At 43.5% G+C, this 26,106-nt stretch overlaps 2 protein-coding genes across 12 annotated transcripts in view; one reads left to right on the top strand and one right to left on the bottom strand.

Moving 5' to 3' along the window:
* SUB1 (SUB1 regulator of transcription) overlaps positions 1-26,106 on the bottom strand; it is a 731,929-nt gene that overhangs the window by 433,627 nt on the left and 272,196 nt on the right. The gene's annotated exons all lie outside the window — the stretch shown is intronic.
* The window catches only part of GOLPH3 (golgi phosphoprotein 3), a 57,594-nt gene continuing 37,021 nt past the window's right edge, over positions 5,534-26,106 (top strand). The window contains exon 1 of the mRNA XM_050793861.1: positions 5,534-5,924. Within this exon, the coding sequence (XP_050649818.1) occupies positions 5,700-5,924 (225 nt within the window). The 5' untranslated portion in view covers positions 5,534-5,699. The remainder of the gene's footprint in view (positions 5,925-26,106) is intronic.

Raw genomic sequence — 26,106 nt, 5'->3', positions numbered from 1 at the left:
AGCACCAAATTGGAAACAACCGGAAAGTCCTTCAATGGATCCATGGATAAACAAATATGGTACTTGAGTACCATGAATTACCACTCAGCAATAAAAAGGAACAAACTATTGATATATGCAATTTGGACGAATCTCAAGGGAATTATGCAGAGTGAAAAGAAGCAAATCTCAAAAGGCTTCATAATGTATGATTCCATTATATAACATTCTCAAACGACAAAATTACAGATGGAGAACAAAGTAGTGGTTGCCAGGAGTCGGAGATAGAGTCGGGGGAGGGGCTGGAGCTGCCATGACTGTAAAGGGGCAACATGAGGGATCTCTGTGATGATGGAGCAATTTTATATCTATTTTTATTTGTTTATTGATCTTTTTTTAGAGACAGGATATCATTCTGTGGCCTAGGCTGGAGAGCAGTGGCACAATCAGAGCTCACTGTAGCCTCAAATTCCTGGGCTCAAGTGATCCTCCTACCTCAGCCTTCCAAGTAGCTGGGACTACAGGAATCGCCACCATGCCTGGCTAATTTTTTTAAAAAAGTTTGTAGGGAAGGGGTCTCCCTATGTTGACCAGGCTGGTCTCCAACTCCTGGGCTCAAGCAATCCTCCTGCTTCAGCCTCCCAAAGTGCCAGAATTACAGTTGTGAGCTACCATGCCTGGCTTATTTTTATATCTTGATTGCAGTGGTATTTACACAAATCTACATGTGGTAAAATTGCATAGAATGACACATATATAAATGAATGCATATAAAACCCATGAAATCTGAATAATGTCTGTGGATCATACCAATATTAATTTCTTGGTTTTGATAGTGTGCTATAGTTACATGTTACTACCGGGGGAAATTAAGGGTACACAAGCTCTCTCTGCACTAATTTTCCATTTCCTGTTAATTTATTTCAAATTTTTAAAAATTAGATTTTGAGTCATGATAATAAAGGCTTCTTCTCTCCATTATTATAAAAGAATTTACCCATAGTTTTCTTCTGGTTATTTTCATTTTCTAGGCATTTTGAAACTTTTATTGGGTTAAAACAGAAAGACTCTGGGCCGGGTGCGATAGCTCACACCTGTAATCCCAGCACTTTGGGAGGCGGAGGCAGGTGGATTACGAGGTCAAGAGATCGAGATCATCCTGGCCAACATGGTGAAACCCCGTCTCTATTAAAAATACAAAAATTAGCTGGGCGTGGTGGCGCATGCCTGTAATCCCAGCTACTCAGGAGGCTGAGGCAGGAGAATCACTTGAACCCGGGAGGCGGAGGTTGCAGCGAGCCGAGATTGTGCCACTGCACTCCAGCCTGGCGAAAGAGCAAGACTCCATCTCAAAGCGAAAACAAAACCAAAAAACAACAAAAAACCCCAAAAGCCTCTGTACATAGAACTACCTACACAACAAATTCTCTTGGAAGTGCTATGTACTTCTTAAAAGCTCAACTGAGATAAACTCAGGCAAACCTGGTCACTGCCCAGCGATCCCTATATCATCCTCTCCTACACAAGTCAGAAGTGGGAGTAATCCTCAACAACTCCACTCCTTTATGTCCCAACACTCCATAGTCAGTCTTTCATTGGGTTGTGTCAATTTAACTTACTAAGTATCTCTTGAATATATTCACTTACCACCCTCTCTTCTTCCACCATAGTGGTCGAACTTACCATCAGGTCCTGCAGGACTACTGCAAGAATGAGCTGCTTCTGTATCCTATATCCATGCTTTGGGTATATCCTGCAAGCTTTTCAAAATGCAAATCTGATAACATCTCCCACCTGCCCATCCCCTCCTCCCCCACAGAAGGCATTTAAAAGTACCCTTGATAGCTTCCCATTGGGTTTCATTGGATAAAGACCAGATTTTGGCTGGGCACGATGGCTCACACCTGTAATCTCTGCACTTTGGGAGGCCAAGGGGAGCGGATCGCTTGAGCCCAGGAGTTCAAGACCTGGGCAACATGGTGAAACCCTGTCTCTACAAAAAAAACAAAATACAAAAATCAGCAGGGTGTGGTGGCATGCACCTATAGTCTCAGCTACTTGGGAGGCTGAGGTGGGAGGATCGCTTGAACCCAGGAGGCAGAGCCAAAATCGCGAGACTGCACTCCAGCCTGGGCAACAGAGTAAGACCCTGACTAAAAAAAAAAAAAAAAAAAAGACCAAAATCTTAAAACGGCCTTAAAATGGACAGCACTGTATGATTTGGACCTTGTCTGTAACTATTGCTTTTGCCATCACTCCCTCCCTCAGCCCAGGTAAAAACTCTTCTACTTGGCTCTCCTCCATCCCATGATCTGTCTTTTGCTACACGGCCTTTGCATATTTCTTCTCAGGAATGTCCTCTACCTCCAACTTGGTTAATTTCAGTTCATTCTTTGGCTTACGACTTCTTTAGAGCAGCTTTGAGTCCCAGATAAAAACTTAGGTTTCTTACATATATGACAGTACATGGTCTCATAGGACTGTATTCTTTCTTTCAAAGCATTTCTAAATTTATACATTAATTAGCATCAGGATTTGCTTAATATCTGTGCCCTTCATTAAACCGTCAGTTTCATGAAAACTATGGCTATGTCTCTTTTGGCTTAGTATTGTATCTTTATTGCTTATTACAATGCCTGGCATGCAGCAAACATGTAGAAATACACTTGTTTGATGACTGAATTAAGGACCAGGGTTCTAATCCAGGTCTGCGATTTTCCAGATGTGTTAAGTTGGACAGATTACTTAACTTCTCCGAACTGGTTCTTCATAGGTAAAATGGGCATCTCTGTTCCCTAGGAAGCAGGGCCTAAGACAAAGGCTTTTGTGCTTTATTAGGGTGTGCAACAGCTGGGAGCAGAAGCAAGTGGAGGGGAGTGAGGAGCGAAGGGGTTGTTGAGCTTGCCAGAGCTAAATGCTACTGAGAATTTGTATAAATGATCTCAGAACAGTCTATGTGAGGAAAGCAAGGGGTCCTGTTATCCACCTGCTTGAAGTGCTTACTCCCCCACACTTGTAGGTGGGCATGGAGGTGCTGTCAGACTGCACTGCATGAGATGGTTGCAGTCCATGTGGAGTTGGTCAGCACAGCAGCAGCACCTAACCTGCAGGGTTCTGGTGGGGGTTACTGGAGACCGTGCCTGGCACATCTTAGTAGGCAATAAACAAACACTCATGGCCGGGCGCAGTGGCTCATGCCTGTAATCCCAGCACTTTGGGAGGCTGAGGCTGGTGGATTGCCTGAGGTCAGGAGTTCACGACCAGTCTGTCCAACATTGTGAAACTCCGTCTCTACTAAAAGTACAAAAAAAAGTTAGCTGGGCATGGTGGCGCGTGCCTGTAATCCCAGCTACTCGGGAGGCTGAGGCAGGGGAATTGCTTGAACCAAGAGGTGGAGGTTGCAGTGAGCCGAGATCACGCCACTGCACTCCAGCCTGGGCGACAGAGTGAGACTGTCTCAAAAATAAATAAATAAATAAATACTCATTGTTATAATTAGGAATATTCTCATTCCTAAAATTCCTTTTTTTCTTTCCTGTTCCTGAAATATCCTTTCTTCCCCTTCCTTCCTGTTTTTAAAATATCTCCTTCCTTCCTTCCCTCCTTTCTTCCTTTCCTTCCTTCTTTCTTCCCTCCCTTCCTCCCCAGCTGCCCTCCACCCCCACCCATCATTCACTCTAATTGAAAAAGAAGCTGCATAGACTTTTATGACCTAATCTGAGAAGTGACACATAGTCATGTTGGCCACATTCTGTTCATTTCAAGACAGTCGCTAACTCTGGCCCACACTCAAGGGGAGGAAAATTAGGCTTCATATTTTGAGGGGAGGAGTATCAGAGGATTTGCTGGCATTAAAACCTTGAGGGGAGAAAGGAGAACAACTGGGTGAACAGGGGCAGAGCTGGGAGGGAGATTTTCACTACACACGTCTTTGTACTCTTTGAACTACATACTTGACTATATTAGTCAAGTAATTTTTTTTTTTTTTGAGGCAGGGTCTTGTTCTGTCTCCCAGGCTGGTATGCAGTGGCGCGATCACCCTCATGGCAGCCTCAAATTCTGGGCCCAAGTGGTTCTCCTGCCTCAGCCTCCTGAGGACCTGAGACTACAGATGTGGGCCACAACTCCTGGTTAACTTTTTTCAAATAATAAATTCATCACATTTATTTTAGAAAGAAACATTTCAAGCTACAATATTTGGTAAAATCAGAAAAGAGATGTAGAAAAAAAGTCAAAAGAGGGTGTGAATGGGAGAAATTGGTTGAGGTGAAATCGACCTTCGCCCAGACAGGTGGGAAAAAGGGAAGGTCTACTTGGTGCTCCCCCTGGACCCTCTCTTCCCCTCATTTAGCACTGTCACTTTCCAGGGCATGCGATGGTAGGCAGCAGCAGTTCTGGATAATGGATTTGTGGAAAGAGAAGAACCCATCTAAACCACTCTTTAGCCACAGCCCACGATCACTTTTTTTTTTTTAATTTTTATTTTTTGCTTTGCTGTTGTTCCACTCTGTCCATACATTGTTTAATACAGGATGGCACACAATGCCATTCCTGATTGTTTCACTTATAAGCGCCACCCTCTACTCCTCCAACTCCTGACTCAGGTTTGACAGCTATTTTTTAACGTAATTTGCGTACGCCGAGAGGATTTCACTTAGTAACTACACGGAGAGAGATCTGATGCGTACAAAGACGTGGCATGAAACCCTGCAGGTTTATTGTCTCTATAAAAAGATCGTTAAGGTTGAGCGTGCGAACGTGTGCGGCACTAACTGTACTCACTACGCCCTGGTCACTTTATAGCAGAAGTCCAAGGCAAGAAAAGAAGTTTTACAAACAAAACTGGTCAATTGTTCTATCTTCTTACTCCTGGAAAACACTAAAGGTCCACTTTCAAACCATTTGGACGCACTTGCTTCTTCTAAAGGGTTAGGGCGTCCCGGCAGAAAGCGCGCCCCTCCTCTCCCAGTAGCCGCGAGCGAAGCGCTTCCTGTCACTCCTGCGGACCCCGGAGTCCAAATGGGACCCCTTCCACACGGCCGCGGAGCCGCCTCCGAAGCCGGCGGTGTCTGAGGCGCGGAGGGCAAGGCTGGAGGCTGAGTGGGGTCCACCTTCACGTGGCCCAGGCTCTTCCGATTCGTGGGGGGCCCCACCAGGTTCAGGCTCCAGCCCTGGGTAGTGAAGGCAAAACGGGGAGCGGAAGGAGGGAGGGCACGTCACGGGAGCGGGACTACAGGACCGCGGGTCAGGGGGCGCAGGAACTACAAGGAAAAGACAAGTACCAAGGGCCAGGAAGGGTGTAGGCGGCAGTGCCAGAGGATCCCCGCCCGCCGGGTCCGGCCGCCGGGTCCCCGCCCGCCGCTTCCGGCGTCTCCCGGCCCAGTTCTTCCGCGCCGACTCTGCCACATCCTCCGGTGACGTCAGCCGGGGCCGCCATATTGGAAAGGCGCCGCCGCCGCCTCCGTTTCGGAGCTCGGGCTGTTTCGGGGGCCGCGGCCGCACGCAGGAAGGCGCCCCTCTCCTGCTCCGCCGACGCCCGGCCAGCCCGCTTCGCCCTGACCTGTCTCCTCATGACTGCCCCCGGCCCTGCTGCCGACGGACGTCGCCCCGGCGTCCGGATTTAACACGGAAACCCGGGTCGGAGGCCGCGCGGGGAGGAGGAGGGCGAGCCAGTCGGTCCCGCGTCCCTCTCGGCCCGGCTCGGCGCCTCGGCGGGAGCCATGACCTCGCTGACCCAGCGCAGCTCGGGCCTGGTGCAGCGGCGCACCGAGGCCTCCCGCAACGCCGCCGACAAGGAGCGGGCGGCGGGCGGCGGCGCCGGCAGCAGCGAGGACGACGCGCAGAGCCGCCGCGACGAGCAGGACGACGACGACAAGGGCGACTCCAAGGAAACGCGGCTGACCCTGATGGAGGAGGTGCTCCTGCTGGGCCTCAAGGACCGCGAGGTGCGGACGCGGCGGGCAGGGCGGGGGGAGGCGGCGCGGGGCCCGGGCGCCAGGTGAGCTCCAGGTAGGTGCCAGGTGAGCGCCGGAGGCTTCCGGCCTGCGCACCTGCCCTCGCTCCGGAGCCCGCGCCCGGTGGCGCCCAGCTGACCCTGAGCAGTGTCGGAGTTTGTTGACCCCTTGCGCGGCCGGTGCTTTCCGGATCCTCCCAGTAGAGATGGCTTGGATTTTTCCTTACCCTTTTCACAGTCGCTCCTTTCATTTCGACACCCTGGCAGTTTGTATTTCTTCGTCGCCTTTTTCCGCGTTTTTAACCCGTGTAGACCCCAGGGTGCAAATCCAACCCGGAGACTGCCCGGGAAACAAACAGCTGGCGCCACCAGCGCCACGAACTCTTGGGTTTTTGCAGGTTTTAGGACCTGGGAGGGGTGCCCGGATCTGCTTGCTGGGGATTTTCTTCTTCAGTTAAGGCTTACTGTTGGGAATTAGGAAAAACGTAGGCGAAGTGGTAATAGAGGGAAAAGCTCTTTTACTGAGTAAAGTTAAGTCAAAATTCTCATGAAAACTCCTGGCAAATGACTTTCTAGGTGAACTTGACTTGGGTTAGAGATTATTTTTAGTATAGCTTTTATATTTTATCAGTTGATTAATCTCAAAGTCTTGCCGTCTTAAGAAAGGATTTTTTCATCGAATGCTTGAAATGTGGGTTTGTGAGTTGATGAAAGGCCTCAGATTTTCAGGTGGGTTGAAGTTGCAATAGATACTTCTTTGCATTCTGACTTTGAAAGCATTTATTTTCACTTCATTGTCCAAAATTTTCACATACAGAAAAGTTGAAAAAGTGATAGATACATATGCATATATACTCTTTCCTAGATTCTATAACGTTCTGCTGTATTTGTTACATTTGCCTAAGAAATGATTATTTGTTTATTTTGAGACGGAGTTTCGCTTTTATTGCCCAAGCTCCTGGAGTGCAATGCCGCGGTCCGAAACCTCCGCCTCCCCGGTTCAAGCGATTCTTCTGCCTCAGCCTCCTGAGTAACTGGGATTACAGGCATGCGCCACCATGCCAGGCTAATTTTGTATTTTTGTTTTGTTTTGTTTTGTTTTGAGACGGAGTCTCACTCTGTCGCCCAGGCTGGAGTGCAGTGGTGCGGTCTCCACTCACTGCAACCTCTGCCTCCCGGATTCAAGCGATTCTCCTGCCTCAGCCTCCCGAATAGCTGGGATTACAGGCGTGCAACGCCACGCCCAGCTAATTTTCATACCTTTAGTAGAGATGGGGTTTCACCATGTTGGCCAGGATGGTCTTGATCTCTTGACCTAGTCAGCCGCCCGCCTCGGCCTTCCGAAGTGCTGGGATTACAGGCTTGAGCCTCCGCGCTCAGACCTGATTTTAAGAAAGTTTTCCAAATTTAGGAAGGTGGGCAAAAAAAAAAAAAAAAAAAAAAAAAAAAGTCTTACAAAACAATGTAATCTTTCTTGGTCACTGAAACTTATTAGATAGAGGCAAGTTTTATATGGACTGTTTATGGACCCTTGTTATTTAGAAATCTAATGAACTAAAGGTTAGCTTGATAGATACGTGTAGGGCATCTGTCATATCTTGGCTTCCCATTTCTCAGGTTTTAATAACAGTAACCTTGAAAAAAGTTGATATTCCTCTGGCTGTGAAAGGGGTGCTGTACCTGTTTATTGAGTTGTGATGATAAAGCAGGCTGTATGTGCAATTTCTTGTTGTTTGGATGAAAAAGGTAAACTAGGTGTATAGTGTCCTACTAATGTACTTTTTAGAAAATGTTCAACTTTAGGCTTCAAAATTTGGAATCTTGATTATAAACGTTTGTCTTTTTTTTTTTTCTTTCTTTTTTTAGACGGAATCTTGCTCTGTCGCCCAGGCTGGAGTGCAGTGGCGGCATCTGGGCTCACTGCAACCTCCCCCTCCCGGGTTCAAGCGATTCTCCTGCGCTCAGCCTCCCGATTACTGGGATTACAGGCATGCACCACCATGCCCTGCTAATGTTTGTATTTTTAGTAGAGACGGGGTTTCACCATGTTTGTCAGGCTGCTCTTGAACTTCTGACCTCAAGTGATCCACTCGCCTCGGCCTCCCAAAGTGCTGAGATTACAGGTGTGAGCCACCACGCCCGACCATAAACATTTTTCTTTTTGGACAAAAATAACGTAGACATTTTAGAAAATGCAAAAAAAAAAAAAAAGCAAAATTAAAACATATTCCTGAGTGAACATTTTGGTTTATAGTTTTTGAGACTTTTCTGTGTGGATAAAACTCGGTGGAAAACAAAAACCTAAAAAAAAAAAAACTAAAAAATAAGCTTTTAGTGTTCTGAGTCACACTGAGAAATTATAGTGAGAAAGTACCTATTTGTTTTTTGAAGTACATGTTTCTCTAAATCATGCTTGTCCAATCCGCGGGCCAAATGTGGCCCAGGATGGCTTTAAATATGGCCTAACATAAATTGGTAAACTTTCTTAAAACATTATGAGATTTTTTTGCAATTTTTTTTTTTTTTTTTTTAAAGCTCATCAGCTATTGCTAGTGTTAGTGTATTTTATGTGTGACCCAGGGAAGCCAAAAGTTTGGACACCCTTGCTCTAAATGTTTAAGGTAAAGCATATTAACATGCTGTTTTTTGGTGATTGGTTCTCAAGAAGATAATCTAAATAAATTTTTGAAGTTTAACCGTACTCACGTAATTTAAACAATTTAAAGTTCTTTGGCAGGTAATTGAAACCATGTGTTACGTTTATTTTGGTCAAGAGTCACTCATTATACTTTGCTAGTCATGGCTAAGGTCCAGACGCTTGCTAGCTAATTGTGAGCATTTTTTCCTGATTTCAACAACCACGTAGGGAAATTTTTTCTCTTTTTTTGTAAGCAAGTCCAGAGAGTTGAGGGGTGGGGTTGAGACAACTGGATTTTGTATTGCTTTAGGTTTTGGTTTTAGGGATTAGCCTATATATTTTTTCCTTTCATCACATCTTAAAATTTTTTTTTTTTTTAAGAGATGGAGGTCTTGAGATGTCGCCCAGGCTGCACTCAAACTCCTAGGCTCAAGTGATCTGCCCTGAGTAGCTGGGACTACAAGGTGCATGCCATCAAGCCAACTCATCATGTATTTACACTTTAATAACCAGCCCTGTCACTTTATTTATTCATATGTTTTTCCCTTGGGAGGCTCCCCACCATGTCTTTAACTTATAGTACTCTTTTTAGGAAGCAGGAATTGCTCTCTTACTGTGAACCTAGGCGTTTATGCTAACTCATTGCTTTAACTGATTTTTACTTAGCATTCATCTTTTTAATGTGTGGATTCTCTTAAGACCTTTAAAAGCTAAACTTTACATTTAAGCAAATCATTAATGTTGGAAATATTTTATATACGTGAGCTAATAACCTTATCTGAATATACTTGTTAAACCAGTATCTAGAGCAAGAAACAGAAGCCCTAGCCCTCTACTTGAATTTCTTTCCAGTCACTACCCATTCCTCAGGTGTAACCACTGGCTTAATATTAGAATTCAGCATAGATTAATTTTGCCTAGTTTTTTGTACTTTGTGTCTGATTTTTGTTCAACGTGAGATTCATCCATATCATGTGAGGTTGTCCTTTGTTCTTATTGTCTTACCAATTTATTTTTTAACATGTTTATAATGTATAATATTTAAAAAATTACTTTGACATATTCTGAGTCAAGTCTCCCTCTCCTTTTTACTGAACAGAAGGTTCAGTTTTCGAATAAGCAGATGGTCTGGCTTCAGATTACCTATTAGGGGTGAGTCTAGAGTTATTGTGATTCATTATTTTTTTTCTTTAAGTACACATTTCAGATTTTTTTTTTTAACCAGTGATACTACTTTTTTGCTTTTATAAAACAGGGATGCCTAGGCCCCTCAGAGGATTCTCATGCTCACTTGGGCAGAGACTCAGTGCATAGGTATTTAAGTAGCTCTTTAAAGGCCACAGTAAGGATGACAGATAGTTTACACCTAAATTCAACTGCCAGGTAATTAGCAGTATTTCTCTAATTGCCCCAGTGTTTGAGGGGAAGGGGCAGCAAAAGTGCCAGGTATTTTCCTTTCCCTGTGTGTGTTTATCCCATAGATGCTTTCCATAGAATATTTTCAGGATGCTTCGTTGAGAATTACCACAAATAACTGGTGTCATATACGTTCGAATGTCTTCATTGGTGGCAACTCTTAGTGTTTTAAGGTTAGATTTAATTATTTTTAGTGGCCAAGTATAATTTGGAGTTTGCCTGTCAATAGCAGAAGCAGAGAGAGGCTCTATAGTCCTGTCCAAGGTGTATTCTTTGGCTTTTACATATAATTTAAGCTTTCTGAGCTTCAGTGTTTTCGTGTATAATGGAAAAATAGTCATCCCACATGGTGATTCTGATTGTACTGCTGTGGACATTTATTAACTCCTCCCCAGGTCTTCGCCCTGTTTTGTATTACTTTAGGGTTTCCCCATAGTGTGCTGCCTTTTTTTGAGACAAGGTCTTGCTCTGTTACCCAGGCTGGAGTGCAGTGGTGCGATCTCGGCTAACTGCAACCTCAACCTCCTGGGCTAAAGTGCCTGCCTCAGCCTCCCGAGGAGCTAGGACCACAGGCACACACCACCATGCCCAGCTAATAAAAAAAAAATCGTTTTTTATAAACACAGGGATTTGGCCACATGGCTCAGGCTGGTCTTGAACTCCTGGGCTCAAGTGATCCTCCCCCTTCAGCCTCCCAAAGTGCTGGTATTAAAAGCACGAGCCACCGAACCTATTTTTAAGACGGATCGTGTTCTGTCACCAGGCTGGAGTATAATGGCGAGATCATAGCCCACAGCTCACTGCAGCCTCCATCTTCTGGCCTCAAGTGATCCTCCCACGTCAGCCTCCCAAAGTGTTGGGATTACTGCGACCAGCTCTAGGATGCACTCGTGAAGCCTGTTATTCATCCCTGCTGTTTTGTCACGCAGCCAGACTTGTCCAGTCAAATGTTTTCTTTCAGGGCTTTGGATCTTGAGAGAAGAACAAGCTGTAGGGTTTTTTGGAGACCTTTCCAGAGTCATGTCAGCGTGTGGATCAGACTGTTCTTTGGCATTATTCTTTGAGCTGCTTTCTCTGGTTTATTGGCGCTGTTTTTTTCCAGCCTGATTTTCCAGTCATCTTTCAATGTTGTGAGTTTCAACAGCCTTCCAGTAAAGTTGCTTTTTAAAGATAGCCAGAGTCAGTTACTAATGTTTCTAATGCTTGTAGACAAGAACTGTAATACAGTAACTTCTGTATCTTGAAAAATAAGTAGGTACTTGAGGTAAATAATATATAATGGGGTAAAATACTTAAGATTAGCCAAAATGATGGAACTGACTTTTGTGTGACTTTTACACAGGCTCCAAAGATGGGTTCCATTTTTGGAATAAGGTTCCCAAGGTCACTACTTTGAAGTATAATAGTGATGAAGATGTATAACTTAAGAAAAATTGTTTTCCTTTCTATATGTGTGGTGCTGTCCACTATCTCTACATATCAAATCTGTAAATCAGAAATTCATTCAACAAGTATTCAGAATTTCCAGATGTGCTGAGTTTTAGTAATTTAAAATATAAAGGCTTCTGAGTTTTTAGTGAATTTTTGTTGTTTCTAATACAAATGATATTTCCTTCATATTTTTTAAAGGTTTGAAGTTTTATCTTTTTTTCAGGCATTTAAACACAAGTATGAGATATACAGGATCTCAAAAATTACTTTTGAAGTTCATTAAACCATTTGATTGTACTTTTTTTCTTTTTTTTTTTGAGACGGAGTCTCGCTCTGTCGCCCAGGCTGGAGTGCAGTGGCCGGATCTCAGCTCACTGCAAGCTCCGCCTCCCGGGTTCACGCCATTCTCCTGCCTCAGCCTCCCGAGTAGCTGGGACTACAGGCGCCCGCCACCTCGCCCGGCTAGTTTTTTGTATTTTTTTAGTAGAGACGGGGTTTCACCGTGTTAGCCAGGATGGTCTCGATCTCCCGACCTCGTGATCCGCCCGTCTCGGCCTCCGAAAGTGCTGGGATTACAGGCTTGAGCCACCGCGCCCGGCCTACTTTTTTTCTTTTGAGACAGGGCCTAGCTTTGTTGTCCAGGCTGGAGTGTGGTGGTGTGATCATGGCTCATTGCAGCCTCGACCTCCTGATCTCAAGCAATCCTCCCTCCTCAGTCTCCTGAATAACTGGGACTGTAGGCACATACTATCATGCCCAGCTAATTACAATTTTTTTTTTTTTTTGTAAAGACGTGGTCTCACTATGTCGCCCAGTCTCGAACTCCTGGCCTCAAGCAATCTTCCTGCCTTGGCCTCCTAAAGTGCTGGGATTATAGGTGTGAGCCACCACGCCTGGCCTGCTTATACCTTTTCAACAAGATTTTATACTGTTGAAATTACTTTTTATGCTTTGGGATTCTTTTACAATACAGTCAAAATATTCACTAACTCATCCCATAAGTTATATATGATATTTATTAATTTTGGACTCCCTGAGAGTTCTTCTATGGAGCATTTGAATTTACCTTTTAGAATGGTATTTTGAAGGCTAGGGGCAGTGGCTTACGCCTGTAATCCCAGTACTTTGGGAAGCCGAGCTTGATGGATCACCTGAGGTCAGGAGTTCGAGATAAGCCTGGCCAACATGGTGAACCCCTATCTCTACTAAAAATACAAAAATTATCCAGTCATAGTGGCGAGCACCTGTAATCCCAGCTACTTGGGAGGCTGAGGCAGGAGAATCACTTGAACCTGAGAGGCAGAGGTTGCAGTGAGCCAAGGTTGCGCCACTGCACTCCAGCCTGGGTGACGAGAGTGAAACTCTGTCTCAAAAGACAAAACAAAACAATTGTATTTTGAAGTTATTTTGATAGATTTTGAAATATTTGGGGGATTTTTCTGATATTTAAATAAATATGCTTTTATAAAATCATCTTACATGTAAATCTTAAAGCCCCTGGAGGCATCAGGCATTATGCTTGCTCTGTTATGTTTGTCATGTTAAACTTGGCTGTACACTTTTTTATGTCTTTGCAAACTTCCCCCCCTTTCTAACAGCATAACTTTTCTACTGCCATTAATCAGATTAAATAGTATCAAAGTATGCTGTAGTCTTTGTTTAGAGAATTTATCTTCATGTTGTGAGTCTCCCTTTGAAGCAGCACAAAAAGACAGTGCTTGTCCTCCTCCTGCTTTTTTTTTTTTTTTAGATGGAGTTTTGCTCTTGTCACCCAGGCTGAAGTGCAGTGGCACCTTCTTGGCCCACTCCAACACCACCTCCCCGGTTCAAGCGATTCTTTGGCCTCAGCCTCCCAAGTAGCTGACATTACAGGCGCCTGCCACCACGCCCAGCTAATTTTTATATTTTTAGTAGAGATGGGGTTTTACCATGTTGGCCAGGCTGGTCTCGAACTCTTGACCTCAAGTGATCTGCCTGCCTTGCCTTCCCAAAGGGCTGGGCGTGAGCCACTGTGCCCAGCCGTGCTGCTGCTTTTTAATAAGTGTCCTGACAAGTGCCAAAAGTGGAAACCTGGCTTCATTTTGAAATTGATGTTTTTGACTTTAGGTTTCTCTTATCAAAGCCAGGAAGACTGCAACCTGTTTCAATAGCATTGTGCAGTATTACAATGTAATCTAGTACATTTTGAGGTTTTTGACTTAGGCATTACAAATATATTTAGAATGTAGGCTATTTCTCTTCCTGTTTGGTAAACCGCTCATCTGCAAAAACACAACTAATATTACAGTGTGATTGCCAAAAAGGATGTTTTTGGTAACTTTTAAGAATAACATTTTAAAGAACAACAAAAAAATTAACTTATTTTTAAACTTAATGCATTGTGTTTGGTTTACATATTCCTTTAATGGAGAAGTTCTTAAATTGGAGTCAACAGAGCTGAGAAACTCTGAATACTCTGCAGTTGCGTGTTTTCTTGGGGAAAGAGGACAAATCTTTCATTAGATACTCAAAAGCATTTAGTGAATCGGGAAGGTTAAAAATTACCGAACAGGAACTGTTTGTTTTAGCTTAAGGTTTTCATCTTTTTTTTTTCCTTCCTGAAAATTGACTACAGAAAATTCCAGGTTTCCAGGGTTGTAGCGAGTTGAATTTTAAGTGATTTGAGATATGAAGTCCGCATTTCTGTGGCCTGTCTAGAGGTTCTCATCTTGCTAAATGACATTTAGAAGCAGTGTAACTGCTTCTAATCTAGGATTACCACACATCTAGGATTCTAACAGTTTCCATCCATTCATCAAATGTTTACTGAGCACATGCTCCGTGAGAGGCCCTTTACTAAGTACAGATTCACTGAAGGACGTGTCTGTCTTCAAGTTCATTCATTTTAGTTCTGTGTGTCAAAGCTCATGTAAATTTAGTTCTGTGTGTCAAAACTAAATTATGTTGCTGTTCTAGAATTTTTTTTTTTCTCTTCTAAGACAGAGTCTCGCTCTGTTACCCAGGCTGGAGTGTAGTGGTGCGATCTATGCTTACTGCAACCTCCACCTCCTGGGTTCAAGCGATTCTCATGCCTCAGCCTTCTGAGTAGCTGGGATTACAGGCGTTTGCCACCACACACGGGTACTTTTTGTATTTTTAGTAGAGACAGGGCTTCGCCATGTTGGCCAGGCTGGTCTCAAACTCGTGACCTCATGTGATCCACCCACGTCGGCCTCCCAAAGTGCTAGGATTACAGGCATGAGCCACTCCACCTGACCTGTTCTATAATGTTGTGATGTCATATATTTCAGCCTGGCATTTGGCAGTCAGTCAGTACAATGACATTACTCACATTAAGAATACATAGGGCCAGGCGCGGTGGCTCAAGCCTGTAATCCCAGCACTTTGGGAGGCCAAAGCAGGCGAATCACGAGGTCAGGAGATCGAGACCATCCTGGCTAACATGGTGAAATCCCGTCTCTACTGAAAAAAATACAAAGAAATTAGCCCGGCGTGGTAGCGGTCTCCTGTAGTCCCAGCTACTCGGGAGGCTGAGGCAGGAGAATGACGTGAACCCGGGAGGTGAAGCTTGCAGTGAGCCGAGATTGCGCCCCTGCACTCCAGCCTGGGTGACAGAGCGAGACTCAGTCTCAAAAAAAAAAAAAATTTTTTTTTTACTTCTTTTGTTTATAAAAAGGTACACTTAACAGTGTACAAACAAATATATAGTATATTCCATCATATTAAAATTTCATGGGGGAGAAGGTAATGAGGAAAAAATCTGAAAATACTTCTTAAGGCAACTGATGAAATAAAGGGTGAGAAACATTGAAATAAGTCAGTATTGAAAATTCTAAGCTTGTGCTTAGTTGAGGTTTAGAAATCTTTTTCTCTGACAAGAATTTTTTTTTTTTTTTTTTTTTTTTTTTTTTTTTTTTGAGACGGAGTCTCGCTCTGTCGCCCAGGCTGGAGTGCAGTGGCCTGATCTCAGCTCACTGCAAGCTCCGCCTCCCGGGTTCACGCCATTCTCCTGCCTCAGCCTCCCGAGTAGCTGGGACTACAGGCGCCCGCCACCTCGCCCGGCTAGTTTTTTTTTTTGTAGTTTTTAGTAGAGACGGGGTTTCACTGTGTTCACCAGGGTGGTCTCGATCTCCTGACCTCGTGATCCACCCGTCTCGGCCTCCCAAAGTGCTGGGATTACAGGCTTGAGCCACCGCGCCCGGCCTGACAAGAATTTTTATTGCAGTAGAATTTGGCTTGTAGTTCAGTAGGAAGAGGAACAATTTTAGCATACTGAACTGCATGTAGGAACTTATGAGTTAAAATTTTAAGGTAAAAGTTATTTTTATCGATAATACATAGGCAAACTTTGTATTCTTCCACCACTACCTTCTGGGACAGATTAGAAATTAAGAAAATGTATGTAAAAGTTGCTAATGGTTATTTTTACTTTGGTTTCATTTTCTAGTTCCAGTTTCTTAAATGGAAATGCTAAACAGTTTATACCATATTAACAAAATAACCTCAGAAATAACATTTAAGAACTTAAATTTCAGTTCAGTCACTAAATGGAGTATATCATTTAATTTTTGTCTATACCATGTTAGCTAAAATGAAATCAGAGGTTATTTAGTATTTATATGTTCTGTTTAATCCAAGTATTGAACACCTTCTCTGTGCCATTCCCTTTGCTAGATGCAGGGGTTACAAAGGAAAAAAAAATTTTTTATTTTTTGAGACCAAGTCTTGCTCTGTCGCCCAGACTGGAGTGCAGTGGCATAATCTTGGCTCATGCAACCTCCTCCTCCTGGGTTCAAGCAATCCTCATGTCTCAGCCTCCCAAGTAGCTGGGATTACAGGCACATGCCACCATGCCCAGCTAATTTTTGTGTTTTTAGTAAAGATGGGGTTTCACCATGTTAGCCAGGCTGGTCTTGAACTCCTGGCCTCAAGTGATCTGCCCGCGTTGACCTCCTAAAGTGCTGGGATCACAGGTGTAAGCCACTGTGCCCTGAGCCACAAAGAAAAATTTTTTGCTTTTAAGGAGCATTCAGTCTGCGTAGAAGACAGATTTGCAAATGATTTCAATAAAATGAATTACTAACTTTATTTATCCTGCTCGCCTCTCCTGAATTACTAACTTTAGTGGGTGTATGTGTTAGGTGCAGTAAGGATGTACATAGGGAGGATGCTTTGGATCAGGACCTGCAAGACTGCTATGTTCTTGACTCCTAGCCTTGCCCTTGACTGGTTGAAAGAATTATAATAAATATTTCGAATTTTAGAACCTTAGTTTTCCCCTGGGCAAAATGGGCCTACTTTTGTGTTCTGTTCGAAAGCCTCTAAGTTGTAGGGATCCAATGTGTTGGCGTATGTGAGTGCTTTGAAAACAGCATGTTGCTGAACAAATGCAAATTGGTGATTACCTAGCTTAGAGAAGTAAATTCCGGTTTATAGTGGTCTTGACAAGTGTTTAATATTTCCATTATTTTTACTATTTCTTGATTCTCTTGCACTTTATATGTTGGTTTACTGAATGTTTTACTCAAATTCAGATGCTCATCTATGCCTTTATTTTTATTTTTATTTTATTTATTTATTTTTTTGAGACGGAGTCTTGCTCTGTCGCCCAGGCTGGAGTGCAGTGGCCGGATCTCAGCTCACTGCAAGCTCCGCCTCCCGGGTTTACGCCATTCTCCTGCCTCAGCCTCCCGAGTAGCTGGGACTACAGGCGCCCGCGACCTCGCCCGGCTATTTTTTTGAATTTTTTAATAGAGACGGGGTTTCACCATGTTAGCCAGGATGGTCTCGATCTCCTGACCTTGCGATCCGCCCGTCTCGGCCTCCCAAAGTGCTGGGATTACAGGCTTGAGCCACCGTGCCCGGCCTATGCCTTTATTTTTAAAAAAATTTTAATTTTTATGGGCACATGGTAGGTATATTTATCTTTACCTTTGTTCTGAACCTCTGGTCAGTTATCTTTTTGTAATTCCTCCCAAACTGGTTTGGGAAATCTGGAAACCTAAAGTACCACTTGAATTCTGATTTTTAGGTCAAGCCCAGAGTCTTCCTTAAAGAATCCTTGGAATTGATTCCATGATTCCTCTTTTCCAGATACTGCTTAGCCTCCAGAGATACCAGTAGCCTCCAAGCCTCCAAAATGACTCCAGTGACAATTAAATAAAATAGCACATGTAAAGTGCCTGATAGATAGTTGGTCCACAATAAGTATTAAGTTTCATTACACCTTGACGCTCCAAATCAGAAAACTCAAAAGGCCTTGACCTCTTCCAGCCCTTGTGATCACCAGTTCTCTCCACCTTTCCATATTCTCACCTTTCTTTTTTTTTTTTTTTTTTTTTTTTTTTTTTTCTGAGACAAGGTCTGCTCTGTCGCCCAGGCTGGAGTCCAGTGGTGTGATCTCTGCTCACTGCAGCCTCAAACTTGTGGGGCTCAGGTGATCCTCCCACCTCAGCCTTCCAAGTAGCAGGGACTACAGGCATGCGCCACCACACATGGCTAATTTTTGTATATTTTGTAGAGATGGGGTTTTGCTGTGTTGCCCAAGTTGGTCTCAACCTTCTGGGCTCAAGTGATCCTCTTGCCTTGGCCTCCCAAAGTGCTGGGATTACAGATGTGAGCCACCACGCCCAGCCTCACCTTTTGTCTTTTTGATGGCACCCTATTTTTAGGCGGAAGCGCCAGGATCTTCACTGAAGGTGGTAGGACTGGGTCTCTTGGAGAAGGCAGTAGCTCCTAACCCTTTCCTTTTTTATTTAATTGAAGTTTTTTTCCTCTTGTCTGCCTTTTAATTTGATCATTTTTCATTTCAGTAGGGTTCTTTGACTACTAAGGCCTCATCCCCAAGGGGCTTGAGAGTGGGGAAGGATGTGGGAACAATAATTAGCAGAATTGCACTGAACTATAAGATTATACCTTGTGCAGAACTTTTTTGTTAAATGGGTTTAGAAATAAAAAAGTAACATGAGAAGTCCTAGCCTCTTCAAGTTTACACAAAAATTGCACTGAACTATAAGATTATACTTTGTGCAGATCTTTTTGTTAAATGGGTTTAGAAATAAAAAAGTAACATGAGAAGTTTTTTCAAGTTTGCAGTCCAGTAGCGGGGAGATGAGACGTGAGAATTAGAATTACAGTGTCCAGTAGTACTGTCTTAAGAGCTAGGTGGGGAGTGGAAAGTAAATGTTCAGTTCAGAGGAGATCGCAGTTTAGGCTGAGGCTGTTCCAGGGAGGGAAAGGAGCAGAGGGGAGTGGAGCTGGGCGTTGCAAAATTTATTTAAGTGTGGGCATTCCATTCTAGGGGAGCCAGGACTTGGAACAGAACCTGCCAGAGAATTCTAATCACAAAACAGTTTTGAAGCTGACTGGAAATTAGTCTCAGGATTAACTTCTATTTGGTTATCATAAATACTCTTTTAAGGTGGCTTCTGTGAAATTTTGAATTAGGAAAATTTTCACGTATATTTTAATGATTTTCACAAGATACACGAAATATTTAGAAATTATTGTTTGTAAAATGTGGACTTATAATGTTCTATTTATCCATCCACCCATCTATCCATTAATCTCTTCTTCATCTGCTTGTCCTCAGATAGTTGAGGGTCCTTTATGATCTGGGCATTTTCAGAGTGCTGGGCTAGAAACATTATACAAGTGTGGTTCCCTTTCGCAGTTTCTGTAGTCTTAATCATGATTGGTACATATAAGAGAGTAGAAGGAAAGCTGTAAGTTTAAAAAAAATTTTTTTTTTTTTTTGAGGCGGAGTCTCGCTCTGTCGCCCAGGCTGGAGTGCAGTGGCACGATCTCAGCTCCCTGCAAGCTCCGCCTCCTGGATTCATGCCATTCTCCTGCCTCAGCCTCCTGAGTAGCTGGGACTACAGGCGCCTGCCACCACGCCCGGCTAATTTTTTTGTATTTTTAGTAGAAACGGGGTTTTACTGTGTTAGCCAGGATGGCCTCGATCTCCTGACCTCATGATCTGCCTGCCTCAGCCTCCCAAAGTGCTGGGATTACAGGCGTGAGCCACCAGTCTTGTTTTAAATGAGTTTGCCCGTGTTCGTTTTTACTTAAAAAAGAGGGAGGGGAAAGTATCTTAAGACTGCTTTGTAACCCTTTTTCTCTTAATGACATATAGTGACCATTTTCCCAAGTTGATAAATGTTGGGGAAACCAGCCCCACACCACCCAGCGAGTACCCCAAGTCCGGCAGAGACAAAGGAGTTAGAGACAGAATAAGTGTTTAAAAGGGGTCCAGGGGACTGGAGGAGCATCGGAGGCTTGTTCACTGCCCAGAGTTCCACCTAATTTATTGGTTTACAAGCTCTTTGTTCTTAGGGCCGATGGGAGAGGGAAGAAGGGATGAGGAAAAGGATTAGTCAGTGAAGGAGAACTCGTGAGTCATTCAATAAGATGTATAGCAGTGGCGGTTTCTGTGAATTTCCTTGAGCAAAGGCATGTGTCTAAACTACTTAAGGTCTTTAGCTTATTGGGACTGAAATGGATGGGAGCAGGTTTCAGGAGGAGCCAAGATACTTGATTATACTCCATTTCTTCGAGGGAGTGTCATCTCCCTGAGCAACCTGTGGAATACCACTGAGCGGTTATACTCTTGGGGCATAAAGACATGAAGGCAATAAGGAGACTTTTCTCCTCAGAGGCCACCCATGGCTCCTCATGGGTGTCTCACACAGGGGAGACCAACTCAACTGGCACCCCAGAAACTCTCTTTCCCACATGTCCACCTTTTTTGTCTTTATTGATTTTTTTTTTAATTAACCGCCATTGCGGTCATGGCTTGATCATGGTGTCTGGCTTCTCTCCCAAGGTGCCATCTGCATCTGTAGACTAAAAACAAACAGCGTAAACAGACACAAACTAAAATAAAATTTGCAATTGTTGATCCATCTATGGTTTTAATCCACTTTAAAAGATTGATATTAGAAAGGCCCTCAGTGGCTCCAGCAAGAATATCAGCTCCAGGCAACAGAGTGAGATGAGCCTGAGATGCGTCAAAGACTTGTTTTTTCAGTTTAGCAATATCTAGTTTTAAATTATCTGCTTTTCCTTGTAGGGGACATCTAATCGTCTCCCAGTGGTGTTCAGTGGCATTATAAGAGCTAGGAGTAATAAAAAAATCAGAAGTATTCCAATCACGTTGCATTTGAATTCTGTGCTCCAAGCTCATAATCAAATTTTCCATCCACATTACTGTTTGATGGAGATCATTAATTTGATTTGCCAATTTTTGATCCATTTGGTTTTGGGAATTCCAAAGCTTAGAAGATTTTTTTCTGCCAACTTTCCACAAAGCCTGCAGTTTGAATAGAAGAGTGAAGCAACACCAGCAGCAGCAGCAGTAGCTGTGACAGCTATAAGGGCCATGATCACAGCTATTAAAGTAAATATGAATCTCTTTGATCTATTAAGTATGCCTTTTAGTACTTCAGTGATAATATGTATGGAGGGAGAGGCCTCCCAAGGTCTATTGAAGGAAATAGGTATCCATACTCCTTCTCAGGCCCTAACTGGTAAAATGCTATTATCTTTATTAAAGGTAGAATTAATACAGGTAAAAAGATGACAGTTGAGGCATGATATGGTTTGAGAGTCAGGTAAGATATTAATTTTTCCCGCTGCCAACATAAAAGGAGGTTTAACACAGCTCTGCAATGGGACCGTCCAGTTAGAGGTCATGTATACAGCAAATCAAAGTTTTTTACTGTAGGTCTCTGTTTTATATTGTCCTTTCCAAATCTGAATTGGGGTTTGAGCCATCATTATTTTCCACAGTTCTGGATGTTCTGGACTTATAATTGGATCAATCATTTTTGGGCTTGGAGGAGCCATACCATTCTCCTCCCGCTTAATAGGGTAATTTGTTTCAATTCTTCTATATAATTTTGGTGCATTATCTGGGTAGTCGTTGGCAAAAGGAGTCTCTCTACAATCTTTGCGCTGTCCAGTACAATTTACTGCAAAGCGTCCCCTAGGGGCCCAATCAATGACGATTCCATGGGAATTATTTTGCAGTACAGCAGCGCAATTTGCAATACAATCTTACCAGGCTAGCACCTCTAGCTTTTCAGACCATTTAGGGGCCTGCCTAGGGCAGGGCTTCTTATTAGGTTTAAATTTATTAATCTGGCTATGTGTCATAACATAGCTGTACTCAAAGTATTTAATAGTGTCCAAAGATTGAAATGTTCTTCCACTGTTTTCCTAAATAGAGGCTTTTGATCCTTTATGTGCAGGGACATAAACCATCCAACTTTGTTTATCATAATTTAAACATCCTGTTGCTGGCCCCAGGCAGATGGGAGGAAAGCGATAACCAGTGGAAACATTTATTAACATTCTTTCCTCCTCTGGATGGGTAGGACCTCGGTTATCTGTTGGTCCAGGCATCCAGACACTATCATGAACATAAACCTCCACCAGGGTGGGAGTCTAACCATGTAACAGGCCTAATCAGTGGTGGGAATGGAATGTAGGCCCAATAAGTGTAATTTTGATCTGCCTCAGCTACAGGGAGACTCACCACCAGGGAGATTACCGCCATCATAGCTACCGTTAGATTACTGGGGGTCAGTGGCTTGTTCTGAGACCTCACTGTTGTCTTCTGCAATGTGAGCTAGACTCTTCATCTGCCTCCAGGTTGGTGGAGTTGCTTGGCGAGTTTTACTGGTTTCTATCTGCTCAACAGAGATGTTTATCTGAGCCATCTGACGAACTGGGGTTGCAGGGATATTCTGAGGTCTTTTCCTCTTCCTTGGATTCTGGCTAATGGCACAGCTTAAGATGTCTTGTGGGTACCCAGACAGGAAGCTGATTCTCTCCTGGTGAGATAACAAGCAAACCCTTGACCCCATGTAATGATTTTGCCCTTTTCCCAGGTTTTGATTCTAACGTCCTTCTACCACGTTTTCCTTCATGAGGATTTATTTTTTGTCCTGTCAAATGCTGCTCTGTTGCTGTTGTAACCTGATCTCTCTCTAGACAAATTAAGAAAATTTGAAGTGATAAGAGCCAAGTGTAGCTGCATTTGGGGAGTAGAGTATTCTCTGTTTCCCCCTTCTGTCTTTTGTTTTTGTAGTTGTGATTTTAAGGTTCCATTAGCCCGTTCAACAATGGCTTGACCTTGAGAATTATAGGGTATTCCAGTACTGTGCTCAGTGTGCCATTGTTGAAGGAACATTGTAAAGATTTACTACAGTAGCCTGGGCCATTGTCTGTTTTAATCTTTTGTGGGATGCCCATGGCAGCGAAACAGGAAAGTAAATGTCTTTTAGTATGAGCAGCCGCCTCACCTATTTGGCAAGTTGCCCATGCTAAAGTTATCTATAGTGACCTGGATGTATGCAGATTTCCTGAACGAAGGTACGTGGGTTACGTCCATTTGCCACAACATATTGGGGGTTGACCCGTGGGTTAACACCAGTCCCTTCATGTGGCAGTTATAATACCTGGCATTGGGGGCAATGTTGCACAATGTCCTTTGCCTGTCTCCAAGTAATTTGATATTTTTGTTTTAAGTCCTGCTGCATTAACATGTGTTAGGGAGTGAAAATCTTGGGCATTAGTAAGCACAGTGGAAACTAGTAAATCAGCTTGATAGCCCTTACAAGGGACCTGGGAAGATTAGTGTGTGCTCGAATGTGTGTAATACTGAAAGGAAAACAGTGATCATGCACTACCTTTTGTAAAGAAGAAAACAGCTGATGAGTTGTTCATTCACAAGATATTTAATGAGTGCAGTTTCTATGTATTGAGTAGCTTGAACAACATCAGCTGAATCGGAGACAATATTTGCAGGTTGCTTAAAGTCTTCTAACACAGCTATAACTGCCTGTAATTCAGCCCTCTGTGCCGATTGAAAGTCAGTTTGAATAATTCTGGTTTTAGGTCCTACATAAGCTGCTTTTCCATTGCTAGAGCCGTCTGTAAACACAATCACTGCTCCTTCCAGTGGAGCACTACGGGTAATTTTTGGAAGGACCCGTGTTGTTAGCTTTAAAAACTGAAAAACTTTGTTTTTTGGATAATGACTGTCAAGAACTCCAGTGAAGCTAGCTAAATTTATTTGCCAATTGACTGAATTAACAAAGGCTTGCTGAATCTGATTTTTGTTCATTGGGACTGTAATCTTATCTGGATCTGAGCCACAAGGTTTAATGACTCTAAGGCAAGCTTGCCCAATCAAGATTGCCATCTGATCCAAGTATACTGTGAGTGTTCTGACAGTATTGTGAGACAGAAAAGAACATTCAACTAAGTCCTCTCTCTGAACTATAGCCCCTGTAGGAGAATGGAGAGTAGGGAACACAATGAACTGTAATGGTAAACCTGAGTTTATTCTTTTAACCTGGACCTGTCACATTTTTTCTTCAATCATTTGTAATTCTTCGGCAGCCTCAGGAGTCAGTTCTCGTTTACTATTGAGAGCAGGGTCTCCTCTTAAAATAGAGAACAGATTAAATATAGCATAGGTAGGGATTCCCAAAGTAGGTCTAATCCAATTGATATTTCCTAATAATTTTTGAAAGTCATTTAAAGTTTTCAGAGAGTCTTTTCAAATTTGAACCTTTTAGGGTTTAATTGCGCTTTCCTGAACCTACATTCCCAAATATTGGGAAGGCGTGGCTGTTTGAATTTTATCTGGTGGTATGAGCAATCCAGCATTGGCTATACCACCTCCTGTAAATATGAATAACACTGGATAAGTCGGTCTCAATTTTCGGCTGCACACAATATGTCATCCATATAGTGAATGATATACGAATCTGGAAACTGATCTCTCACAGGTTGAATAGTCTTCCCCTCAAAAGTTTGACAAATAATAGGACTATTCAACATACCGTGCGGCAGGACTTTCCAGTGATATCTGGCTGCTGGTTCCTTGTTCGTAGGAGGAATAGTAAAAGCAAATTTCTCAAAATCAGACTTAGCTAGAGGAATATTAAAAAAGCAGTCCTTCAAATCTATAATTATTAAAGGCTAGTCTCTAGGAATCATGGTGGGGGATGGAAGCCCCGGCTTCAGGGCCCCCATTGGCTGGATGACTGCACTATCCACTGGTAAGTCGGTTAGCATGCGCCATCTGCCAGATTTTTTCTTTATAACAAACACTGGCAAATTTCCATGGAGAAAATGTGGGCTCAGTGTTTCCTTTGTTTAATTGTTCTTTGACTGATTCCTGTAAGGCCCCCAATTTTTCCTGAGAAAGCGGCCACTGCAAACAGGATTTTGGGTCTTCCATTTTAAGGGAATAGGACTTGGAGGCTCAACAGTGACTGCCCCTAAAAATGGTAACCTAATCCTTTTCGGTCATTTTTTACAGTAATCTGTATTGGTTCAGTAATGCCCGTCTTCTGTTTTCCTAGGCCTTTCTTGGGAACATAGCCCATGTTCGACATTATTTTTTGACTAGCTTGACCGTATTGGGGAGAAGGGATTGAAATTTCTGTGCCCCATTGCTGTAGCAGATCTCTCCCCCATAAGTTAACAGGAATGGGCGTAATTAGAGGTTGTATTGTGCCTTCCTGTTCTTCTGGACCAAGATATGGAAAGATAAAAGTACTTTGGAAAACTTCTGAAGCAGTTCTGACCCCAACAAGACCCACTGGGGCCTTTTGTTTGGGCCAGTTTTTTGGCCATTGATAACGAGCTATGATCAACACTTCAGCTCCTGTGTCAACCAGACCCTCAAATTGTTTTCTTTAAATGGTGACCATACAAATAGGTCTATTGTCAGAGACTTGATTTACCCAATAGGCAGCCTTTCCTGCTGAATTTGTGCTTCCAAATCCTCCTGTTCTTTTTTCTGAGCTTTCTCTTAACTTAACATATGGTAAAAGCAACAGTTGAGCTGTTCTGTCACCTGGATTAGCACTCCAGGGAATAGTGGAGGAGATAACAATTTGAATTTCGCCCTGACAGTCAGAGTCCACTTGAATTCCCTTTAAGTTTAAGCTGGACCTTCCCAGTATAAGTCCCACCGGGTCGTTTGGCAATGGACCGTAAACTCCTGTTTGGACCTTCCTAGGAGGCTCCCCAGGAAGGAGGGATATGACTTCGGTACAGCATAAATCTACTGCCTCGTTTTTAGCTGTGGAGGGGGACAATTGCTGTACATTTGTACAGGGATAGACTGGGCCGGGAACGTTGTGTTTGGAGTCAGGGATGTCCCGTCCTGAACTGGGAATGCCCTGTTTTGAATTGGGGCCCAGGGCAGGCCTCTCTGTCCATTTCCTGGCAAGGGCTGTCCACTGTTTTCTTTTTCTTTTTTTTTTTTTTTTGAGACGGAGTCTCGCTCTGCCCCCCAGGCTGGAGTGCAGTGGCCAGATCTCGGCTCACTGCAAGCTCCGCCTCCCGGGTTCACACCATTCTCCTGCCTCAGCCTCCCGAGTAGCTGGGACTACAGGCGCCCGCCACCTCGCCTGGCTAGTTTTTTGTATTTTTTAGTAGAGACGGGGTTTCACTGTGTCAGCCAGGATGGTCTCGATCTCCTGACCTCGTGATCCACCCGTCTCGGCCTCCCAAAGTGCTGGGATTACAGGCTTGAGCCACCGCGCCCGGCCTGTCCACTGTTTTCAAACTTTGAATAACATTGATTAGCCCAGTGTTTTCCTTTTTTACGTGCAGGACAGGTACCTGGTTCCCTGCTTTTTCCTCCTGAGTTTTGCCTTTTTTG

The sequence above is a fragment of the Macaca thibetana genome, chromosome 6 (assembly GCF_024542745.1).
Source record: "Macaca thibetana thibetana isolate TM-01 chromosome 6, ASM2454274v1, whole genome shotgun sequence".
Taxonomy (NCBI): Eukaryota; Metazoa; Chordata; class Mammalia; order Primates; family Cercopithecidae; genus Macaca; species Macaca thibetana.
The sequence above is the reverse complement of the archived record's forward strand: the minus strand, read 5'-3'. Positions and strand labels throughout refer to the sequence as shown.